General features: G+C 37.7%; 1 protein-coding gene across 1 annotated transcript in view; it reads right to left on the reverse strand.

The window, feature by feature from the left end:
• LOC136031051 (CDK5RAP1-like protein) overlaps window positions 1-25798 on the reverse strand; it is a 118138-nt gene that overhangs the window by 30127 nt on the left and 62213 nt on the right. The window contains exon 9 of the mRNA XM_065710265.1: window positions 887-1027. Within this exon, the coding sequence (XP_065566337.1) occupies window positions 887-1027 (141 nt within the window). The remainder of the gene's footprint in view (window positions 1-886; window positions 1028-25798) is intronic.

The following is a 25798-nucleotide window of genomic DNA, read 5'->3' on the forward strand; positions in this document are numbered from 1 at the left end:
ATTCTTAAAAGTTATATTTATGCACATGCAGGTATTTCGACTTCAAACACGCCCGGTTAGCTCAGTCGGTAGAGCGTGGGACTTTTAATCCTAAGGTCAAGGGTTCAAGTCCCTTATCGGGCGGTTTTTTTTCACAAAATATGAAAAAAACTTCGTTTTCTTAAAGAGTTAAAGAGGCTGCGTCCCAAAGTCGAACCTTAAAACGTACAAGAATTAGGAGAGGCAGTCCTAATTCCTGTACGAGGAGTACAGGAATTTATTAAATTACATCCACCATGGATTGTAGAAAAACGTACAGAAATAATATGAAAAAAACTTCGTTTTCTTAAAGAGTTAAAGAGGCTGCGTCCCAAAGTCGAACCTTAAAACGTACAGGAATTAGGAGAGGCAGTTGGGGGGCTGCCGCCCCCAAACCCCCAGCTTTTAAAGACTCTTTTGTACAGGTTTTTTGTTTTGTTAATTAAAAGAGGGCCTTTCCGACGCCAAGAGCGGGGGGTTAGGGGGGCGGTAGCCCCCCACAACAAAAAACCTGTACAAAAGTCTTTAAAAGCGGGGGGTTTGGGGGGCGGCAGCCCCCCCCCCCCCAACTGCCTCTCCTAATTCCTGTACGTTTTAAGGTTCGACTTTGGGACGCAGTCTCTTTAACTCTTTAAGAAAACGAAGTTTTTTTCATATTATGTTTTAATAGGAAGCAAATTGGAGGCGGAAGATTGGAGGGAGGGAACAAATATGGGCTCTTCTCAAGGACCAATCATGCAAATCTATATAGAAGCATTTTGCTTTGACAATCTGTTTGATGAGAATAGATAGATAATCGATTCTATCAAACTGTCAGCATATAAATGCATCAATTTGTCTATATCTTGTGAAAACTTATTCAAGTCACCTTGATAGCTACGTAGCTTCCTTGTTTTATGGGTGCAGTTTTATCATTATTAATGGCCACGGGTATCTCTTCTTGAGGAACTATCACTTTCACGTTTGACTCGGATCTACCAGCCATTTCATCAGCAGAACGCTTACTGACCTGAAATTCAATGACAGGAGTGGAATTAAAAGTACTAAACATTCTAAAATATGACCGACATTACGACCCTGTAACATCTAAATTATCACGTTGTGATTGTAAATTCTGTTTCTACAGAAACATGACAATTGTATTCCTTCGATTTTTGGGCTGTTGCCTGTTTTTGGTGATGGCTTTCATTTAAAACATTCAAAATACGAAAAGTATAAAATTTCAAAAAATGACAATAAGAAATTCATTAATTACAAATGAATACAGTAGATTACTACAAAAAAAACTTATTAACAATTTGCTATTCCAAGACTCATGTAAGCTGACCTGTGCCATAACCCGATACCCCTCCCTCCACCAAAAAACTATCAATGATAAATCATGGGAGCCGACCCTGGCCCTCCCTCCGTGACCCATCGAATCTGTTTTTATTGATGGCTTTCAATTGGAAACATTCAAAATAAGAAAAGTATAAAATTTCAAAGAAAGATTTCAATAAGAAAGTCATTAATTGCAAACGAATACAGAAGATACGTCGAATGTATGTTCACGGTTGGTTTTTAGTGCCAAAGGTGTAAATAAGCCCAGTTGCATATGACTCAACTGCAATGTTAAGTAACTCTATATTTTTTTTTTAGTCTTTTTTTATTTATTTTTGTAGGTTTTTAATGTTTTTATTCAGGTTTCAATGCTTCTAAGTCAATATTAAAGAAAATACCCATAATTTCATTTTTCTACCGCTATAGAACGGACTGTGGACCCTGTTTTGAAATATATTCCATATTCTTGGCAACCATTGGCATTATGCCGTTTGTTTATATTTAAAATCTTAGTTTTTCTTATTCTTCGAGATACTTAATTCTGACCCCTGAAACCTACCCATGGCACATTTACTCTAGACTCTAGAGTAAAACTGCTGTGTTTTAGGGGGGTCAAACTTTCTCATGCTTCATGTTAGAGATTAAAGAAGTGCCAGAACCAGGAAAAAGTCTAGGAACTGTCCATGAGGGATTAGTTCTTAACCTTAAAGAAATTTCACTGTTGACTGAAATTAGACTGGAAACAAAGATAAAGTGTAGCAAATATAAACGAAAGAAACAAGAGCTCATATGGCACTTGTGACGAGGTCGGAACCTAAATTTAGACCCGGTACTAGAGTCATCAATTTCATCGACAAAGCATGTCAAGAAGCACCGAACTCGCCAAAGCACTAGATATCCCTCTGATTCCCCCAAAGAGATTGGATCCGGTCTGCTTATGTCAATCACGTATCTATAACTTGTGCTTATTCTCGAGCTTATCACAGCACTAGAAATTCCCCCAACTCCCCCAAAGAGAGCAAATTTGGCCCGGTTATCTCAATCACGTATCTAGAAGTTGTGCTTATTCTTCCCATCAAGTTTCATCCCAATCTCCCCGCTCTAAGCGTTTTCCAAGATTTCCAATTTCTAAGATTTCTGTTTCCTCCCTCCACCCCCTATGCTCCCAATCCAATACGAATTGAAAATGGAACATCTGAGACATGAGATCTTTCTATATATCAAGTTTCATTAAGATCCGATTACGCATCCGTAAGATAAACATACCTCAATTTTCATAATTTCTCCTCCCTCCGGCCTCACCCCCAGACGGTCAAATCGGGGAAACGACTGTTATCAAGTCAATTTGTGCAGGTCCCTGACACACCTACCAGTTAGCATCGTCCTAGCACGTCCAGAAGCACCGAACTCGTCAAAGCACATGAAATCCATCCCCCACATCCCCCAAAGAGAGCGGATCTGGTCCGTTATGTCAATCACGTATCTAGAACTTGTGCGTATTCTTCCCGTCAAGTTTCATCCCAATCTCTCCACTCTTAGTGTTTTCAAAGATTTCTGGTTTCAAAGATTTCCATTCCCCCCTCCCACACCCCTATGTCCACAGATCCGATCCGAATTGAAAATTGAACATCTGAGACATGAGACCTTTTTATATATCAAGTTTCATTAGGATCCAATCAACCATTTGTAAGATAAACATACCTCAATTTATCACTCTAAGCGTTTTCCAAGATTTCCGGTTTTCCCCGCCAATTCCCCCCAAAATTGATAATAACGACTGATATGAGATTGAAAGATAAGAACTGTGAGACACAAGATCCTTCTATATATCAAATTTCATTAAGATCCAATGACCCGTTCGTAAGTTAAAAATACCTCATTTTAAATTATATTTCCAAATTATCGAATTATACCCCCTCCCCAAACTCCCCCAAAGAGAGATGATTCGGTCCAGTTATGTCAATCACGTATCTAGGACTTGTGCTTATTCTTCCCACCAAGTTTCATCCCGATGTCTCCACTCTAGGCGTTGTCCAAGATATCCGGTTTTCCCCTCCAACTCCTCTGATTTCACCAGATCCGGTCGAAAGTTAAATTTAGAGCTCTGAGACACGAAGTACTTCTAAATATCAAATTTCTTTAAGATCTGCTCACCCGTTCGCATGTTAAAAATACTTAATTTTTTTCTAATTTTTCCGAATTACCCCCTGCACCCCTCCCCCCAAAGAGAGCGGATCCGGTCCGATTATGCCATTCACGTATTTAGGACATGTGATTATTCTTCCCACCAAGTTTCATCCCAATCTCTCTACTCTAAGCGTCTTTGAAGATTTCCGGCTTCCCCCTCCAACTCCCCCCACTGTCTTCGGAACCAGTAGGAATTTAAAATAAGAGCTCTGAGACATGAGGTCCTTCTAAATATCAAAATTTATTAAGATCCGATCACCTGTTCGTAAGTAAAAATGCCTCAGCCTTTCTAGTTTTTCCGAATTACCCCCCCCCCCCCTTAAAGAGAGCAGATCCATTCCAGTTATGTCAATCACGTATCTACAACTTGTGCTTATTCTTTCCGCCACGTTTCATCCCAATCTCTCCACTCTAAGAGTCTCCAAGGATTTCCAGTTTCTCACTCCAGCTCCCCCCAATGTCAACAGATCCAGTGGGGATTTAAAATAAGACCTATTGGAGACGAGATCCTTCTAAATATCAAATTTAATTAAGATTCGATCCCGTTCATAAGTTAAAAATACCTAGTTTTTTTCTAATTAACCGAAATTCCCCCTACTCCCGAAAGAGAGCAGATTCGTTCATGTCAATCACGTATCTAGGATTTGTGCTTATTCTTAACGCCAAGTTTCATCCTGAACTCTCCACTTTAAGTGTTTTCATAGATTTCCGGTTTCCCTCTCCAACTCCCCCCAATGCCACCAGCTCCAGTTGGGATTTAAAATAAGAGCTCTGAGCCACGAGATCCTTCTAAATATTAAATTTCATTAAGATCCGATCACCCGTTCGTAAGTTAAAAATACCTAGTTTTTTCTATAATTTTTCCGAATTAACCGTCATCCGATCACCCGTTTGTAAGTTAAAAATATATAGTTTTTCTATAATTTTTCCGAATTAACCGTCCCTCCACTCCTCCCCAGATAGTCGAATCGGGGAAGCGACTATTTCTAATTTAATCTGGTCTGGTCCCTGATACGCCAAGCTTATTTGGACGTGCCCGAACTAGCGAAACCGGGACCGACAGACAGACCGAAGGACAGAAATTGCGAATGCTATAAGTCTCTTGGTAAATACCAAGTGCCATATAGACAGGCTATACTTTTGCTACAATTAGAAGATTGCCAAAATTTATCTATTGAGGCTATAGACGAACACAAAACTCTCTACGAGAAGATTAAAAAAATGTGTTTGGACAGAAAATGCAAGATATTACAGAGAAAATCGTAAAAATATTTATAACTCGGTTGAAGAATTCTCAGCTGATAAAGAAAAGGAGAAAAAAGACCAAATCTCCAAAAAACAAGTATTTGGCAGATGTTCAAAATCCGAAGAACCTCCTTAGACAGAACTTGCCGTAAAATGGAAGAGGCTTGCGATGATGCACACCTTGTGAGTGAGAAAAGGCTCGATAGTTTTACTTGTTACCTTGAAACCAAGAAGATATCCTGTTTGCAAATCAGTCAAGAATGTTTAATCATCCGAAAAATGACATATAATTTATGAAACAGGCATGAAAGCAGAACCATACTTGTCATAAAATGAAAATTAATACTTCAAGGAAATTTCAATAAGTATAATAATACTTTCACTCAATACAAAGATTGCAACTTAATTTTCATGCATGCGACTGAAAAGGAAAAGAGAAGAAAAAAATACATATATAACTGCACCCGATGTCCACATTGTACTTAATGTACACATAGATAGGAAAGGTTGCAGCTTTGATTACTGTTTTAAGCAATTTTGTCGAAAAAAAACTCAAAGAGCCTTTTAGGACCACGAAGCAACTGTTTCCTCGTGATTATTCTAAAATGCATTCTAATTCATTATTTTTAAAGAATACTTCAGATTATTTTAGGGTAGAGACAAGCGGTAGCGGGTCTCAATTTTACAGTTCAGATGACACAATAACACCTTTATACAACAAATAAAAAAACAACAAAACATTTATATCTGAACTACACTTTTGCATTTGAATATACTATATGGTGAACAAAGACATTTGGGCATTATAGACCCATCATACTGACGATGGGTAAGCAAGGGGCAACGCCTGTCAATAGAAAACAAAACTCTAAAAAATGAAATAATGTTAAAAAAAACGAATATGGTCTTTTTATTAGGAGGTTTTAAAACCCAGGTCGGTAGAAATAGGGATAAATGGTATCCAAGCCTTAGTAAATTTATTTTAGGAAAAGAAAACAATAATGCCTAAGGACTGGTATAATTTTATAGGTATAACAATTTAATTATAACCAATACAGTATTTGGTCATAGAAATGCCCATAATTTAACATGGTATTCACATGATGGTAAGACAGCTAACCTTATTGATTATGTTATTGTAAACCAAAGACTGTCAGGATAAATATAAGATACTAGGGTATATGGGAGTGCTGTCATTGATGTTAAAAGTAAAGTTCACTATCTAATGATTTCTAGGGTTGAATTTGAAGCTCAAATTTTGGGAGGGTAACTACCTTCCGGGAAGTTATAACGTTGGTAGACTCCGGGATGAGAATTTGAGAGAAACGTCACAGGAACTACAAAATACTAAACTGGAGAGTTTACAATTTGACGATGTGGTCGTAGAATATGGATGAAATAATCTTAGAAAAACAATTTGTGAACTTGCTGATGGTATCTTATGGAAGAAAGTTAGAAGCACAGCTAAATGTATGTATATATATATATATATATATATATATATATATATATATATATATATATATATATATATATATATATATATATATATATATATATATATATATATATATATATATATATATATATATATATATATATATATATATATATATATCTGTAATATGGCCTATTCAATTGACCCCAAATAATAAATATTAGCTTAATCTCGATGCAGTAAATAATCTTTGTTAATGTGGCATACGTCTAACAATAGTTCAGATCTATTTCTAAACTACCCCCACCCGATAACTGAACAAAGTTGGCGGTCTAGGATGGATTTGGCAAATCATTGACCAGAAGATAATCTGTAGTAAAGCAGTACTTTTGAGGTGTCAACAAATCTCTTCAATAATGTACAGCTAAAAGACTAATGTATTTTCAGTGAAAAGCTAGCGCAACAAAACTCAGTTGTAATTAATTATTTATTACATTTGTCCGAACGATTCCTCTTAAGGTTTATAGTTTCTTGACGCAAAAGATGTAATTAGGCTGATATTGAAACCATAGGACACCAAACCATATGATATTGAAACGAAGTAGAAACGCCTAGATCATGATTGTAGCAGCAAATTCAACCTACTAAAGAGAGAACTACAGCCTATTGTAAGCCAAATTTTAAAAAGGTGTCAAAAAAGCCCAGTGTGAGATTTTTTTATTTAAAGATAATTCAGGAATAATAGCTATTATATAGGCGTATCGTAATAGTAAAAATAACAATTTTGAAAGAGTTTGAAACTCCTTGAAAATAGCGGTAGATAAAAATAAGAAATGCAACATTTGAATCAACATGGTTAAAATTCTTAAACTGGAGGTTTTGAGCTCCCCATCTTGAAAAATAAGAACAATGGGTTCAAGCACGCTAACATATCGCGGTCATGACGCACGCTAGCAGACACGGAGCGGCTTACGCTCCTTACAGAGAGTGTTACGAATAGAATTTTCTCCTCTTTATAAGTAGTCTAAATAGGCATATAAAAAATAAGATATTTTAACCAATCAAGAATGTCAACAAAATACATTCTTTAAAATTCTTATTTTGTCTTAATGAAAATACAAAGCCACAGTACACAATTATTTTTAATTGTATTCATTTCTAAATTTAGCTACATCTTGATATTTTTAATTTTGATTGAGTCTCTTCAAAGTAAACACAACTCTGCACGAACGCTAGCTAGGGTACCCAAAAGAATCCATAGGCAAAGTCTTTGAAACACATCAAGCAAATCATCCTCCGTTTTCAGAACACCCACGCTTCAGAACCATACTTGACGGTTCCATTGCAACTGAACCTCCGTGTAACTGAGCCCCAAGCGACAGAGCGCCTTTTAATTAAACCCTCGTGCAACCAAGCCCCCTTCCAACTGAATAATCACGTAACTGCAACTGAAACACCCTTGCAACTGAAACACCGTTTAACTGAGTTCCTGTGCAACTGAACCCTCGTATAACTGAACCCACATGCAACAGAGCCCCATCTAACTGACCCTCGTGCAACTGAACCACCGTGCAAATCAAACCCCGTGTAATCAAACCCCCGTGCAACTGACTCCCCTGCAACTGAACCCTCGTATAACTACGCTCTCGTGAAACGGAACCCCCCGTACTCAGTTTTTCAGTACTCTTCATATAAAAGCTATATTTTGTAATCGACGTTGATAAACTCCAAGATAAAAATCTAAGAGAAGCTTACTAGGAACAGTTAAATATTAAACTATAGAGTTTAAAATTTGACCATTCAGAAGAGGGATGGAATAATTTACAGAAAATGGTTTGTGAAGTCGCTGATGGTGTCTTAAGGAAGAAAGTTATTAACGCAGCTAGGAATATTGGTGAAAATGCTTTATGTTTAATAGAGAGGAGGAGGGGCCTGTACAAGAATAATTTGAGTGAAAGATCAAATGAAAATAAGAGGAATATAAAGAAAGTGGATAAAATATTAAAATGTGAACTAAGCAAGTATGAAGCAAAGATGTCGAATATGCAGCCAGACGGCATAATAGTATAATACAACGGCATAATAGCAGCATGCACATTTTCCTTTTGGTCAGTTGAGCATTCCACTCATCGTATCCTGTAAGTTTCGACTTAATACCTTAAATCATTTCTGAGATATTTCTGGTATGCCCTTTTTATAGACTATACAAACATAGTGGGCTTTGATTTATATCGATACTCCACTTAAGATTCTATGAGACCTTAATCTTAATACTCTTACCCTTTTTGGAAACCAAGAATCAAAATGCCCCCCTTTTCGAATCACAATTCCCATTTGTAAACAATGAACAAATTGTAGAAACTACAGCCCTTACACAAAAGTTGTGGGGGGGGGGCTTGTCATTCCCAGAGGTATAGTTGTTGGACTTCTCAGCTATGTTTAACAAAATAGATATCTTGAAATTTTGATCGGATTTCAATGGACAGAGGAAAGTGAAAAGAAGCGAGGGAGGGTCCTGGTTGCCCTATAAACACTTTGTATTAGGTTTCCCCAAAAGGACTGACATAAAACTCCACCGATGGAAAACTAAGATAAGTTAAAGCTGCTGCAATTACAGTTTACCAACGATGCAAAACCAAACTTATTTCTGGCTTCCTGTCTATGCCTTAACTACTCAAAAAATTCCCCAGCCTCCCCAAAAAACCGTAGTAAGTTCGTGGAGCAGAATTATATCAGAAGCAACGCAATAGCGTTGCCTATAAAAAAAGAGCCCTAAGGCTTCAATGATTTATTATAATTTTTTCAGAAGTATTTCATGTGGAAAGAGTGGTCAAATAAACTTCGGAGAGGGCCCATTCGGTTGCAAATTTAAAGTTCTAGTGCCTTGTTTAGAAGTCAAAAGTGATGAGAGGGCAACCAGTCTTCCCACACTTTTTTTTTCCAAATGTATCATATCAAAATTTTGACACAGCAATTTTGTTTAATATATTCCAAAGGCCGAAAAAACAAGATCTTCGTGGTCAACAAAAACTCCCTAGAGTCCCCAGGGCAAGGGCTGTAAGTTATGCAAGTTGCCCATTGTTAAGATATAAGATTTTATGGAAGGGATGGTCCTGAAAACTTTGGAGGAGGCTACTTCTAATGGAAATAGAAAGTTCTAGTCCACTTTTTAAGAACCGAAAGTAATCAGAAGGCAACCAGTCAAACCCCCCACCCTCAAATCTCATTGTCCCCCAAATTCATCCGATAAAAATTATAAGATACCAGTTTTATTTAAAACAGTCCTGACGTTAAATAACTATGCCTCTAGGTCTCACAAACCCTAGCTCCTGGTGCAAAGGCTGTAAGTAATGCAAATTACCTATTGTTAACATTTAAGGTTCTTTATCAAGAAAAAAAGGGCATGTTTGATCCTGGATATTCAAAAAAGCTTGGACTATTAAGGTCAAAATTTAAGGAAAGGTCAAGAGAAACCCGAACACAAAAAAAATACTTTTTCTTTTTTTGCTTTTGAAAAAGAAATACCAGCAATATCTAAAGAATGGCTGATGGTATCAGCCATCACATCTTTCAGGTAATGTTTAGTGGCATCTTCAGTTAAATCAAAAGAGACTATGTGTACCCACTTTTACAAGAAGACATATCTGCAACATGTCGAGAATAGCTGAGGGTGTCAAGTTTAAACTTTTAGGGCATATTGATGGGAATGTTGAAAGAAGGCCAGAGTCCAACCAGTCCCTTTCCATGCCCTATTTAGCTGCAATCTCCCCAGAAAATCTGATCAAAATTGGTTATCTAAATTCACAAATTTCGAATATTTTCAGCACAGACGTTTAATACTCAGCGTTCAGCAAAGGTCTGATTCATCTGAAAAAAAAAGGAGAAATAAATTTAGCTTTAATGGTTTGTGACGTCCAATTTACTTTTTTGTGACAACAAAACAGAGCTTTTTTATGGATGATCTTGAATGGCATTTGCATAACGACTTTAAAAACAAACTGTTCCAACAAGGTTGAATACCTATAGATTCTAACTTGTGTTATACCCCATGATATTCCTTCATAATTGTAGAATACTGAAAAACTGAGTAAGGGTTCAGTTATACGGTTCAATTACACAGGGGTTGAGTTAAATGGAGTTGAGTTGCACGCTGGTTCAGTTAAATGGGGTTCAGTTGCAGGAGAGGTCAGTTACACGAGGGTTCAGTTGCACGGGCGTTCAGTTGCAAAGGGAGTTGAGTTAAAAGGGGCTGTACGAAGGTTCAGTTACACGAAGGTTCAGCTTCACGGGGGTTCATTTAAAGGGGGGCAGTTGCTTAGGCTTCAGGTACAGGGGTACAGTTGCTTGGAGTTCATATACGAGGTTTCAGTTATACACACACCATGCTTGGCCACTGTCATCATCGTAGCTTCTAATATTCTTATCTTGGTTCGCAAACTTATCTTCTTATACTTCAAAACTTTTTTCCACTCTGAATAAGCACCCTGGGCCTTGGCTATTCTACTTTAAATATCGTCACTACATCCACCGTATTTACTAATAATACTATCTAGGTAAGTGAAACTGTCCATTTGATCCATCTTCTCGTTATCTAACATCAACTTTTCATCTTTACCTATTCCTAGTCTTAGCGACTTAGTCTTCTTAACATTAGTCTTCAAACCTATTCTTGCACCCTGAACCCGAAAAACCCCAAATTTGGTGGAAAAATCCTCTACCTTTTCTAAAACCATACTGTTCGTCCCTTAAAACTTTATTTATAGCATTCCTAAGTCTAAGACTAATCATCATATGAAACTTACTAGCACAGAAAATAAAGCTCCTATAATTACCAGAATCACGTGTATTGCCTTTCTAATGGAGGGGTGTAATTAGAGTTTTGCTAAAATCTCTAGGCTCCTCCCTTTTTTCAAAAATCATATTCATAATTTTCAGAAACTTACTTTTAGCCTCATAGTCACCATATTTAAGAGACTCATTTACCAACCTACCAGTAGCCTACGTGGGGCATTATTATTTCTTAATCCTTTTAGTACTGTCACTAATTTTTCCTCAAAGAATAAATCTTCCTTCACATCCAAGGTGCCACAAACCTTTTGCTTTGTTCTCTATATTTCTATCACGGTTTAGCACATTCTCAAAATGCTCTACCCATCTGTCTTCAGCTCTTTCCTTATCAGGGACAAGTTTAGATTGACTATTCCCTCTCAACTTATTAACGTACCAGTTCAACCTTTTACTATTATGCCGTCTGGTTACATCTTCCAGATCTTCAGCAATTGGATCTATTACCTCCAATTCACTCCTTCTTAGTTTATTTTAACATGCTTTCTCTACTTTCTTTATTTCGAATGATTTCTCTTACTCTCTTATTTTCAAATGATCTATCACTCAATAATCACCATCTGATCAAATGTTTGTTCTAAATGCATTGATTAGTAAGTATTGCAAGGGAAACGGAAAGTTATATGTGGCTTTTCTTGATTTAAGTAGAGCATTTGACAGTGTTGACCGTATAATTCTGTTTAGAACGCTTTTAGGAACAGGAATTCCGTCACGATTTTTAAGGGTTCTTCTCTTGATGTATTGTTTGACCAGAAATGTGGTAAAGATAGCAGGAAGCGGTATATCTAGAGTTTGTTTTTAATGTATAAGGTGTAAAACAGGGTAGTATCCTATCACCGAAACTTTTTGCTATTTTTATAAATGATCTTGCCGAATACCTTGAAAAAAGATGGGCGCCAGTTGTACACCTTGGAAATAAAGTATTATCGTTACTATTATTTGCCGATGATATTGCCTTATTCGCCAGATCCAATTCGGAGCTACAAACTCTGTTAAATTTAACAGCTGAATATTTAGAGGAAAAGAAACTGGAAATTAACACAGAAAAGACAGAGGTGATGATTTTTTGCCGTAGACAATCAACAGGAAATAGAGATGAAGAAAGTTTTAATTTGATGAAGAAAGCTGTGAAGGTTGTGTCTCAGGCAATATATTTAGGATTCCATCTAACATCGAACGGAAGATAGAGCAATCATATTTCGAAGATGGCAAATCGAGTAAAAGCAGCAATGGCAACGCTGTTTAGGAACAGTAACTTGACGGGAATAGGTGACTTAAAGATGCACAAAAACGTGTTCAACTCAAAAATGAGGCCAATCCTCCACTATGGAGTGGGAGTATGGGGCCTAGAAGTGGCAAATTCATTAGAAACTCTACAGCTGCACTATTATAAACGAATGCTAGGTCTGCACGCCACAACTCAAATACTTTTCATCAAGGGAGGTTTGGGACTTTTCTCCCGGTCTTATTATTCAAAAGTCGATTGTTACATAATTTAGTTTGTTTTCTGTTGTATATGTATGTATACGGCCTGAAAAATGGCTTTAAATACAGTCATTCATTCATTCATATACTACTTTCCCTCAATGTCAAAATACAAAAACTGTAGAATCCATCTGTTTATTGAATAAATAATAATATTTCCCTATGTTCGAGAACACGACAATAAATTTAAATACATGTTTTTTATTCAGAATAAAGGCACTACAAGTTTTTTTTTTGGAATAATAAATGTTTTTCTGTTAAGGCACGACTAAAACTGTTTTATAAAGCACTTATCACATTTATAATGACACTAAGAAAGCCCCCCCCCCCGCCGGGAGCGTGGTGGCCGCAGGCCAGCAGCGGGCAAGGGACCAACTAGATAATTAAAACACAATTTTTAAACAATTATATTTAAAAAAACACTGACATACAACAGCTCTACCTTGCTAAAGAACATAAAACACTGCTGAAAAAAGGCCCCCCCTCCCACCTATGGGTACAAAAATGAATCCCTCCCACTATTTATTGAATTTTTACCTGACCAAGATGAAGTCTATATTCAAAACATACATCTCAGTCCGAAGTAAGATAATATCGATTGGGAAGCACCTTCACACCGTCTACACACACATAGACTTTATCCAATACGGGTGGTATGGTGTTTTTTTCCACTCTAAATGTGTAGTTTTAAAATTTTAAAGAGCGAATCACCATGACTTTCGCTCTTGGAATGGTATTACTCTCCACAGAGTTTCTATAAGCATTCATGTAAAAATTATCTTTCACATAGTGTCTAGGCACCCCCTGCAGACTTTTTGATACCTTTTAGCAGACACATTCGGACCTGCAAGCACACCATTGAAAATCAAGTAACTCCCCGTTTAGGACTTTAAAAATAATAATGATTTATTTTGGGCCTGGCGCTTCACTAACTCCGGGTAAATGGACTCGTCCCAGTTGGTCAAGTCCATTTGAGAGCAAATGTGGATACTTTTTTTCCAAATCTTAAGATAAATTTTCGGTTTTAACTTTTAGCAAAAGTAAATCGATATCCCTATATTATGCTTGAACCTGTCCCTCTTTCGACCATGGGCACCTATAAAATTGTAAAAGAATGACGACATGAGTTTTTTCGAAATTTTCGTAATTGTGCTACCAGCAGCAACATTTTATCGAAAATAAAGTTTCTTTTTTTCCTATGTAAGAAGACCACATTGGAGTCTATGATGATGAGTGATGTGAAGCTTCGATCGGCAACGATTCAAGAATATTCTTTTAGGTCAGTTACAACGTCGCGAGGACTTATATTGCGCACAGTCTCACACATTTTACCAGAGGCTGATTTTAAAGTGAGTAGAAAGAGTTCTTTTTCAATCTTTGTTTCCGCTCCTGAACCTTTACAACCAAGTATCAATAAACGGTTTCAAATTTGACTTTTGGTCGAATTGGGGGGCTCTATGTATCTTTGTGACTTTGAAACCATTGGCTAGCATCTATCTCAAAAGAAGATGATGTACAACGATATTCTCTTTCAGATGAAGGTAGGCAATAAGCTTTTAATATGAAGGTGTCCACTGCACACCCCAATCCTCTACCAAAGAAATATTGTGTGGACTCAAAGAGTCCTTAGTCACCAGTCTGTTTATGCACGAAAAACAAAATCCTTTATTGAGTCATGAACTTCCACCGATATTTCACCATCAATTTCAAAAACTATCCTTGCAGGCCATTCTCCTTAACTGTAGCAAAGTCGGGGAAATTTGGAGCAAACAGATTGTTAATCCTTTTGTAATGACCACACGGCAAATAGTGGTGAGACATTGTCAACGGATAAGGGGAGCCCATATCCAGAAAAACTGCATTCAACTTTACACTGGTCTCTTGTCCCGACGGCTAAGTTTCCAGGATGCAATCTCCGTGGAAAACATATCCTCCCCTCATCGATCTGTACAAAAACATGCTAGTCCACATCGGTGATCAAATCCTATTTTCGCTTAACTGACTTTAAGAATTAAAGCCATCACCAGATGAGGAGTTGAAAAATAACCCAATCTATATATATATATATATATAAATAAGTTGTTTGTTTGTGTGTTGACTGACGTCATGTTTGTGTGTCGACTGACGTCATGTTTGTCGACTGACGTCATTATAAGGATTGAGCATTATTCCGTCATGAAGTTGTTTGTCGACTGTCTTCATGTTTGTCGACTAGCGAAATTACAGACCGGGACACAAATGACGACCGGGACACCGGGACACAGGGGATATAAATGAAGACCGGGAAACTCAAAGAGAAATTACAGACTGGGACAAAAAGACACAAATAACGACCGGGATACAAATAACGACCGGGACACAGGGAATATAAATAACGACCGGGACACAGGGACACAACTAAAATGGGGAAGCCTGGGGGCAAAGGGGGGATATATAAATGACGACCAGGACACAGGGGATGTTCGATTAGCAATCACCATCAACAAAGCTCAAGGGCAATCATTAGAATAATGAGGTATAGATCTGAATACGGATTGTTTTTCCCATGGACAATTATATGTTGCATGTTCAAGAGTCGGTAAACCTGACAATCTATTTATATGCACAGACAATGGAACAGCGAAGAATGTTGTATATTCGCAAGCACAGACAATGGAACAGCGAAGAATGTTGTATATTCGCAAGATATCTATATATATAAAAATAAGTTGTCTGTGTGTGTGTGGGTCTGTCGGGTGACGTCATGTTTGTGTGTTGACTGACGTCATGAAGTTAGTTGTCGTAATTTTTGTTATGACGGTGACGTCATTAAAGATACTTCAGACATGCGTTCACGGAGAAATCTATTAATGTTTAACTGTAAAATGACTGATGAACTTACAATGGCAACAGCCGAGGAAGATGCTCAAAGAGTCTATGCCAAAAAACTTGCTGCTGATAGAGAAAGTAAGAAGAGAAAGCGTGCCGAGGAACCAAAAGAACAGCAAGAAAACAGGCTTGAGGCTGATAGAGAAAGAAAGAACAGAAAGCGTGCCGAGGAACTACCAGAGCAAAGCGAAACCAGACTTGATGCTAAAAGAGAAAGTGAAAAAAGAAGGCGTGCCGAGGAACTACCAGAGCAACATGAAACCAGACTTGCTGCTAAAAGAGAAAGTGAAAAAAAAGGCATGCCGAGGAACTACCAGAGCAACATGAAACCAGACTTGCTGCTAAAAGAGAAAGTGAAAAAAGAAGGCGTGCCAAGGAATCACAAGAACAGCAAGAAATCAGGCTTGCTGCTGATAGAGGAAGTAAGAAAAGAAAGCGTGCCAAGGAATCAGAGCAACCTGAAAGTTATCGCCGGGCATTCAGGTACAGCCCAGTCGATGATTATAGCTTGAGTAGATGTGTTCAAATCGGGATTATGTCTAAAATTTGTCCCTATTGCAAGGCCTTGAAATTCAATGGTGAAACAATGGGAATGTGTTGCGCCTCAGGAAAAGTTAAACTTCCTCTATTGGCTGCACCACCAGAGCCATTGATGACTTTCCTTACTGGAACTACGTCAGAATCTAAGCATTTTTTATCACAAATCAGAAAATATAACTCATGTTTCCACATGACGTCGTTTGGAGCCCAAATCGAAAATCCAGATCAATTTATGTCTACTTTCAAAGTAAAACGGCAAATTTATCACAGAGCAGGGTCCCTTCTACCATTCTCAGGCGATAATCATAAATTTTTACAATTGTACTTCATCAGTGATAGAAATTCTCGACGGCCAACCTACCATCTTCAAAGATACCACGATAGGAAGACTCTACACCGTTCACCCCAATCAACATGAATGCTTCTTTCTACGCCTGCTTTTGGTGAATGTACCCGGTCCGACATCCTTTGAGTATTTGAGAACTGTAAACGGTACTATACGTATGGCAAACAAACCTCTTCAGGATTTGGGAATGCCTTCACCTAACCGTATCGCTGCTGTTTCGACATGTGTAGAATTGGATCGTGAACAAAGTTACAGTACAAGTGATCTATTGTCGTATGTACAAAATAACATTTCCGAGTTAACGTCGGAACAAAGACATTTATGATACGATAATGCATTGTGTCGATAACAACGTTGGAGAAATTTTCTTTTTGGATGCGCCAGGAGGTACTGGTAAAACGTTTGTGATAAAACTGATTCTGGCATCAATTCGATCAAAAAATGATATAGCGTTGGCAATTGCGTCGTCCGGAATAGCCGCAACATTGCTGCCTGGTGGAAGAACTGCTCATTCCGCTTTGAAATTGCCTCTGAATTTGTATTCTACAGAAACTCCCACGTGCAATATTTCCAAATCATCTGGGATGGGTAAAGTATTGCAGCAATACAAACTTATTATTTGGGATGAGTGCACAATGGCACACAAAAAATCGCTCGAGGCTCTGGATCAATGCTTGAAAGATTTGCGAGGGAAGTCGAAACCCTTTGGCAGCACATTAATATTGCTTGCGGGAGATTTCAGGCAAATAATATATAATACCTATAATACCTATAACCTATAATACTTAGATCAACCCCTGCAGACGAAATGAATGCTTGCCTGAAAAATTCTAATTTATGGGCACACGTAAAAACATTAAAATCAACTACAAGTATGCGTGACCGATTGGAAAACGATGACTCTGGTCAAACATTTTCAGATCAATTGCTGGCTATTGGAAATGGAAAGCTCCCAGTAGACTCAATTTCAGGACGTATACAACTACCTGCTGATTTCTGTAATTTAGTGACGTCCAAAAATGAATTGATTGAAAAAGTATTTCCGAATATTCTAAACAATTATAAAAATAATAAATGGCTAAGTGAAAGAGCGATTCTTGCACCCAAAAATATAGACGTCCACGAAATCAACAATATTGTTTTGACCAAGATTCGAGACCAGGCTGTCCTTTAAAAGTCAGTCGACACAATTTTGGAACCAAATGAAGCGGTTAATTATCCATCTGAATTTTTAAGTTCCGTGGATCTTTCAGGGTTTCCACCACACGTGCTACAACTAAAAATAGGCGTACCAATAATACTTTTAAGAAATATCAACCCACCAAAGCTTTGCAATGGCAAGCGACTTGCCGTAAAAAAAACAATGGAAAACCTAATAGAGGCCACAATCTTGACAGGGCCTTTTGAGGATGAGGCTGTTCTTATTCCTCGCATTCCCATGATTCCAACGGATCTGCCTTTTCAATTTAAAAGATTGCAATTCCCAATTCGATTAGCATTTGCAATCACCATTAACAAAGCTCAAGGTCAATCATTAGAAAAATGTGGTATAGATCTTAATACTGATTGTTTTTCCCATGGACAATTGTACGTTGCATGTTCGCGGGTCGGTAAACCTGACAATCTATGTATATGCAGCGACAATTGAACTGCGAAGAATGTTGTGTATTCGCAAGTTTTACGCAGTTAATTTGTATTGTATCTATCTATCTATCTATCTATATAAAAACGAGTCGTGTGTATGCATGTTTGTTTGTTTGTAAAAAGAGCGTTTGCATATGACGTCATTATTAGTACACAAGGCTTTGTATATGCACAGACAATGGGAAAGCCAAGAATATTGTATATTCGCAAGTTTTACGTAGTTTGAAACACATATATAAATCTATCTATATTCATAGGTGGTAAACAGGGACACAACTAAAATGGCGCGTAAATAATATGGCGCGTAACGACTTACGCTCGCGGTGGGGGGGGCTTGGGGATGGGTGCGAAGCGCCCCCGACAACTAGGTGTTGGGGTGGCGCTTCGCGCCACCCCAACAGCTAATAAGTATATAAGGCTTTGGGTATGACGTCATTATAAGATGACACTACAGACCGGGACAACGGGACAAAAATGACGACCGGGACACAGGGAATATAAATGGACACAGGGAATATAAATGACGACCGGGACCCCGGGACACAAATGACGACCGGAGCACCGGGACACAGGGAATATAAATGACGACCGGGACACGCAAAGAGAAATTACAGACTGGGACACCGGGACACAAATGACGACCAGGACACAAATGACGACCGGGACACAGGAAATATAAATGACGACCGGGACAAAGGGACGCAATTACAACGGGGATGCCGGGGGGCAAAGGGGGGATATATAAACGACTACGGGGACACAGGGAGTGTTCGATTAGCAATCACCATCAACAAAGCTCAAGGGCAATCATTAGAATAATGAGGTATAGATCTGAATACGGATTGTTTTTCCCATGGACAATTATATGTTGCATGTTCAAAAGTCGGTAGACCTGACAATCTATTTATATGCACAGTTTTTCCCATGGACAACTGGGACACAAATGACGACAGGGACACAGGGAATATAAATGACGACCGGGAAAATCAAAGAGAAATTACAGACCGGGACACCGGGACACAGGGAATATAAATGACGACCGGGACACTCAAAGAGAAATTAGAGACTGGGACACCGGGACAAACGGAATATAAATGACGACCGGGACACAGGGACAAAACTACAACGGGGACGCCGGGGGGCACAGGGGGATATATAAATGACGACGGGGACACAGGGAATGTTCGATTAGCAATCACCATCAACAAAGCTCAAGAGCAAGCATTAGAATAATGAGGCATAGATCTGAATACGGATTGTTTTTCTCATGGACAATTATATGTTGCATGTTCAATAGTCGGTAAACCTGAAAATCTATTTATATGCACAGACAATGGGACAGCGAAAAATGTTGTATATTCGCAAGTTTTACCGACTCTTGAACATGCAACTTAAAATTGTTCATGGGAAAAACAATCCGTATTCAGATCTATACCTCACTATTCTAATGATTACCCTTGAGCTTTGGCGATGGTGATTGCTAATCGAACATTTTATTATATTTTAATTGTGTAAGTGTGTGTGTGTTTGTGTGTGTGCGTGTTTGTGTGTGTGTATGTGTGTGTGTGTGTGTGTGTGTGTGCGTGTGTGTGTGTGTGTGTGGTGTGTGTGTGTGTGTGTGTGTGTGTGTGTGTGTGTGTGTGTGTGTGTGTGTGTGTGTGTGTGTGTGTATGTGTATGTGTGTGTGTGTTTGTGTGTGGGTGCGAATGTGTGTGTGTGTGTGTATATGTGTGTGTGTGTGTCGAATATGACACGAACACACACAGACACAAACATATACACACATGCACACACACACACACACTTAAACACACACAAATATACACACACACATACACAAAAACAGCCACACACAGACAGACACACACACTACGCACACGCGCACACATACACTCACACAAATCATTCCCATTTTGTATTTTTAAATATCACAAGTGATTTTTTTAGTGTGATTTAGTGTGTAGTGTATTAAGTATATTTAGTGTGATTTTCAGAAAGAGAAAAATTTAACTAAAAAAAGGTTGCCCCCACCCTTAAAAATTTGACCCGTCTCCCTCCGAGGGGTATGGAGCCCTGTCTTGTTCATTACGATACTATATATATCTATTTCTCGTCCACAACCGGGAAAATATTTTAATGGGGAGATGGAACCTGTCGTACTCATAATACGAATCCTACTAACAATCATATTAAGGTTCAGGTTCAAAAATAATTCATGGAGTGAATTTTAAAGTTTAAGAATAACTAGTAGGGAGGGGTCCTTTTAAACAAAACTAGTGTTTATATATGATGTACAAACACATACAATTCAGTAAATTCTCTTTTTTTAGATTTAATGTTGCTGTTTACCGTCCTCTGAAGGTTCAGAGAATTCCACGGATTGAATTCAATACCTCAAGAATAGCTAGTAGGGACGGGTGATTCTAAAACTATAGATGATATACATATAATTCGGTAACTAAAAGTGATTAACTGTAACTGTATAAAAACAGTTTCCATCCGCTAACCATACAACAATAATATGTAGATCACAAAGTTCTTGTTAAGATTCCTTTTATTAGACATCCTGTTAGATTAAGCTCACTTCATCTAATAAAAATAACTTGGACGGGCACTCTTTTATATTAGAATATTTGTCTGACATACCTTACAAAATAGGAGTAGTGTTTTCTTGTATTAATGGCATTGTTTCAGAGAGGAATAATAGCTGATGGGAATTTCCAAGAATTTTCTTATCGTCAGGGAATTGTGACAACGTCATATGTGTAGGGCTGCGCTTATAACAACTCATGGGTTTCACCGAGAAAATAGGCATTTATTGTTTCCGGAAAATGTTAAGATTTTCATAATAGTTTTCAGCTGGATATGATGGACCAGCGACTCCAATAGCATATTGGGATGGGGTTCTTGTTAAACAATTGAGGGGATACGAGGGATTAGCAACTCCAATAGTACACCGGGATAGGGTTCTTGTTAAACCGATTGAGGGGATACGAGGAGTTAGTAACTCCAATAGTACACAAGGATAGGGTTCTTGTTAAGCCAATATAGGGGTACTACTCATTATTTATAATGTGATAATGTATGCAAGACACCATGCATGTATATTCTGCGGTTTTAAAAACAAGTGAACTTTGGTGCATACAAAAATAAAAAAAAAGTAATTACATTCGATGCATGTATTGCAGAGTTTCACTATGTATAAGAGCACCCCGTGGCAGGTTTTGGAAAGGAGGAGGAAGAGACTAAAACTTTGAGCCATTTTTTCGACCGAGGGATTCGTGAAGAGGATTCGTGCTAAAACATAGTGAAGAAATTTTTAATTAAAGTTTACAGCTTTAAATGTTTGTTTTATAAAAATCAAATCTCTTTGAAAGGACATCCTCCTTCACAGTTAGCTCCAGGAAGTAGCAAAAGACATGAATATTTGCAGAATAAAATATTGACACCGTTGATTCAAGACCCTTTGTTACAATAAATCTTGTAACTCTGTGATTGGGACTTGAACCTCCTAAAAATTGAGCTTCATAAACAGAAATGTGGATTTTTGGATCACTTCCCACGAGGAGAGGCTACCCATGAGGCATTAGATGTAGCCAAGAAGCTTAGAAACCGTTTTACAGTGTTGGCTAAGGGCAGCTTTGGGCTACGATGATTTGTTAGAAGTAGTCGTTGTTTCTATGCATACATTTTCTGGGTAAGTGTTCTACTAATTACCCCCATTTGAAAAAAAAGATTTTCTCAAGAGTATATCTCAAGTGACTGAAGACTAAAAATATGACTAGGGCAGGAAGGTCAAACATACGAGCCATCGATTACTGGTAATGTTTAGTGTGCCCATTAGTGATAAACAAGTTTAACGTGCCTGGTTTAGTATTTTGACTGAGAAACTTAATTAGTGCTAAACTATCTAGTTCAGGGTTTATATTGAAATACCAAAGCGGGGTATGGTGAACCACTAAAGCTATTTATGGTGAAAAACCAACACGAAGTTAAAGTTTGATGACTCTAAGCAATTCTTGACCAGCCTGAGGTGCAGTTAAACCACAAATGTTAAAAGTTATATTCCCGGCACACGACAATCTAAGAAAATGAGTCTTTGAAGCATGAAAAATGACCGTCCTTATTTTTCCATCTATATAATTAACTAAACTGCACTTATTACTAAGGCCAAAAATCTTTGATCAGAGGCGTTTTGTTTTATAGCTTTTGGCATAATCCGTCATCATCAAAGGAAAGTTCATTCAACCCGAACCAAATTGAACAGACAGTTTTATTTATTTATTTTTTTTGAAGAAAAATATCAATTCTGTGACATTTTTCTAAAAAAAAAGCCTAAAAAAAGAAGCAAAAAAAGAGAAGGAAAAGACCGAGGGTGCTTTAAAGGAGAGAGAGAGAGAGAGAGAGAGAGAGAGAGAGAGAGAGAGAGAGAGAGAGAGAGAGAGAGAGAGAGAGAGAGAGAGAGAGAGAGAGAGAGAGAGAGAGAGAGAGAGAGAGAGAGAGAGAGGAGGGGAAAGGGAGAGAGAGAAAGAGAAATAAGGAAAAAGAGCGAGAAGGAACAACTGAATCGGAATAAGGATGAGCGATTAAAAGAGAACATTCCTGTTACATCAGTACGCTCAACCCAGTAAAGGACGACCCGGTGCTCATTAGTAATCGAAGTAATTTGTGATTACAAAACATGAATTTTAGAGAATCTTGACAGAGCTTGAAATTTTCCAAAGTGACACCAAACTGAATCAAAAAGTGGCATATACCATCTAAATCCCTACCGTCGAAAGTCCAATCACTCTGGGTTCATACAAATGTTCACACAGGAGGAAAAATCGCCCATCGCCGCAATTTAGTTGCCAGTTTGAGCAATTTTAGTTGCTTCGTTAACAGGATTATCAGGTAAAGAATAAATAAAATTCTCACGTGCTCTAATTTCAAGTTTTTGCGGATAAAAATTGACCGCTGTGAAAATCCTGTGTGAACAACAAGGCAACAAAAACTGCCAATTGCCGCGATTGACGAAAATTGTCTATCACAGAAAACAACAAAAATCTTATTCGTGGACGGTTGTCATTGACGTATTACCTTTTTTTCCATTTTCCCTTGGGACTTTCATAGAATGGATGGTCCTGGAGGAGTGACTAAGGGCTCAATGTGAGCTTATATTATTTGCTTTGAAATTTCTATAAGCCGTCGTAGCTTGACTGGATCCTACAGCGGACTTCAGCCCATAGCAACCTAAATGTTTGAATTACGTTTTTATGTAAACTGCTTAGAGAAAATATTCCTAATTTACACTGAATCAGATCATAACTGAACTATGAAAACGGATTTCCAGGAATTTGGAGAAAGAGCCTGAAACCTCTCAAACATAACGTAACATAGAAATGAAACTTCCAATTTTTAAAACCAAGAAAACAGCTTTTTCGCATTGATAGCAACAATTTTTCCCTTTTTTCCGCGGAGCCATCACATACAAAATAGGCATAAACTGCTAAAACAGACATAAACTCAGTTCAATATATAGATGGAGTGTCAGAATGATGCTGTGCCACATGGAATAAGCATTTGATATCTTTTCAAAGCGGTAGAGAGACAAATAAGGTCTCGTGCGAAAGACAACATTCTCTTTCGTAATGGTGCTGACGGCAGCCCTTTCAGGTTTAAAAAGAAATCAAAAAGCGGAATTTCTAGAATCAGGAGAGATAAATAGAGAGAATACAGATTCCGCCAAGTTTGAGTGTCATATAGCATCGAAATATACAACCTTTGGCGGCATTTGCGGAATAAAGACGGCTAAGACCTGGTTCAAATGATATGTAATTCCGAAAGTAAGTGATTTTCGTGAGATCCGTAAGTAAGATATCCTTAAGGGGAATTCTTGAAATATATATACGATGACGCACCAGATGAGGCAGCATCACATGCAACATTGGTTTAATATCTTATCATAAGCAGCGCAATAGCACTGCCTAAGTAAAGAGCGATGTGGGCACAATGTATTATTATTATTTTTTTTTTTTAGACCAGGGCACTTCACATCGAAGGAGTTGTCGTAGAAACTTCAAAAAGGGCTCATTCAATTGTAAATTGAAAGGACTAGTGCTATTTCTAATAGTCAAAAGTGATTGGAAGGCAACTAACCCACCTCCCACGCCCACCATTGCCCCGAACACGTTCAATCAAAATTTTTAAATAGTCATTCTGTTCAACGTAGTTTAAAGATACGGAAATTATGTCTTTGAGGATGACAGCCCCCCGCCTCAGGGCAAGGGTTGTAAGTTATGCCCTAGGGACAGTTAAGGTTTATATAGAAAGGGAGATCGCATAAACTTAAGAAGGGGGGGCTCATTAGATCACTAATCAGAAGTTTTAGTACAATTTTTGAGATTCAGAGTGATCGGAGGGAGGATACCCCCCTACCTCGTACTTTCCCGAAATACATTTGATTGAAATTTTGAGATTGTCATTTTTTGTCGTAAAAACTTCAAAAAGAGCTTATTCGATGGAAATTTGGAAAAAGCCCTTTTTAATATTAAAAAGTGACTAGAGGGCAACTAAACCCCCTCCCACACCAACCATTTCCCCAAACACATCCAATCAAAATTTTGAGATGGCCATTTTGTTCAACGTAATTGAAAAGTCTGGAAAATATGTCTTTGAGAATGACAACCCCCCCAAAGCCCTAATCGCAAGGGTTATAAGTTATGTCCTGGGGGCATATAGGGTATTATATAGAAATGGATGACGTAACAACTCTGGAATGGGCTCATTTAATTGGGACTAAGATGTTCTAGTGTTAATTTTAAGTTTCAGAGTGATCAGGGGGTGAATACCCCTCACCAACTCGTATTTGATAGAAATTTTGAGATGGACATTTGTTGTCGTAGAAACTACAAAAAGAGGTCATTCGATTGGAAACTGAAAGGGTTAGTGCTCTTTTTAATAGTCGAAAGTGATCAGAGGGAAACTAAACCGCCTCCCACGTCCATCATTTTCTAGAACACATCCAATCAAAATTTTGAAATAGCCATTCTGTTCAATGTAGTTGAAAGGTCCGGAAATTATGTCTTGAGGATGACGAACCCCCTACAGCCTTCAAGGCAAGGGTTACAAGTTTTGCCCTGGGGGCATATAAAGTATAGATAGAAGGCGTGATCGTATAAACTTTGGAGGGGGAGCATTGGACTGGGAATAAAAAATTATAGAATCCTTTTATAGATTCAGAGTGATCGGAGGGTGGATAACCCCCCCCCAACAAACCACATGTTTTCCCGAAATGCATCTAGTAGAAATTTCGCGATGGCCATTTTTTTTTAGAAACTTCAAAAAAAGAACATTCGGTTGGAAATTGAAATGGCTGTCGCCCTTTTTATAGCCGAAAGTGATAGGAGGGCAACTAACCCCTATTCCAAACCCACCATTTCCCCAAACCCATCCAAAACAAATTTTCAGATGGCCATAGTGTTTAACGTTATTTAAAGGTCCAGAAATTAAATATTTGAGGATGAAGACCCCCCCCCCGTATATATATATATATATATATATATATATATATATATATATATATATATATATATATATATATATATATATATATATATATATATATATATATATGTACATATATATATATATATATATATATATATATATATATATATATATATATATATATATATATATATATATATATATATATATATATATATATATATTATATAATTTATTAAAGTTAATAAAGTTAAAACATTTTAAATGTGTTTTGTTTATTTAAATCATACGATAACTAACCGAGTCAAACTCAAAACGAGAAAGAATTACCATGAGTAGGGCTAACAGCCACAATGCCTTCTCAAGACCAGAAT

Source organism: Artemia franciscana, chromosome 1 (assembly GCF_032884065.1).
Source record: "Artemia franciscana chromosome 1, ASM3288406v1, whole genome shotgun sequence".
In the NCBI taxonomy this organism is placed as follows: Eukaryota; Metazoa; Arthropoda; class Branchiopoda; order Anostraca; family Artemiidae; genus Artemia; species Artemia franciscana.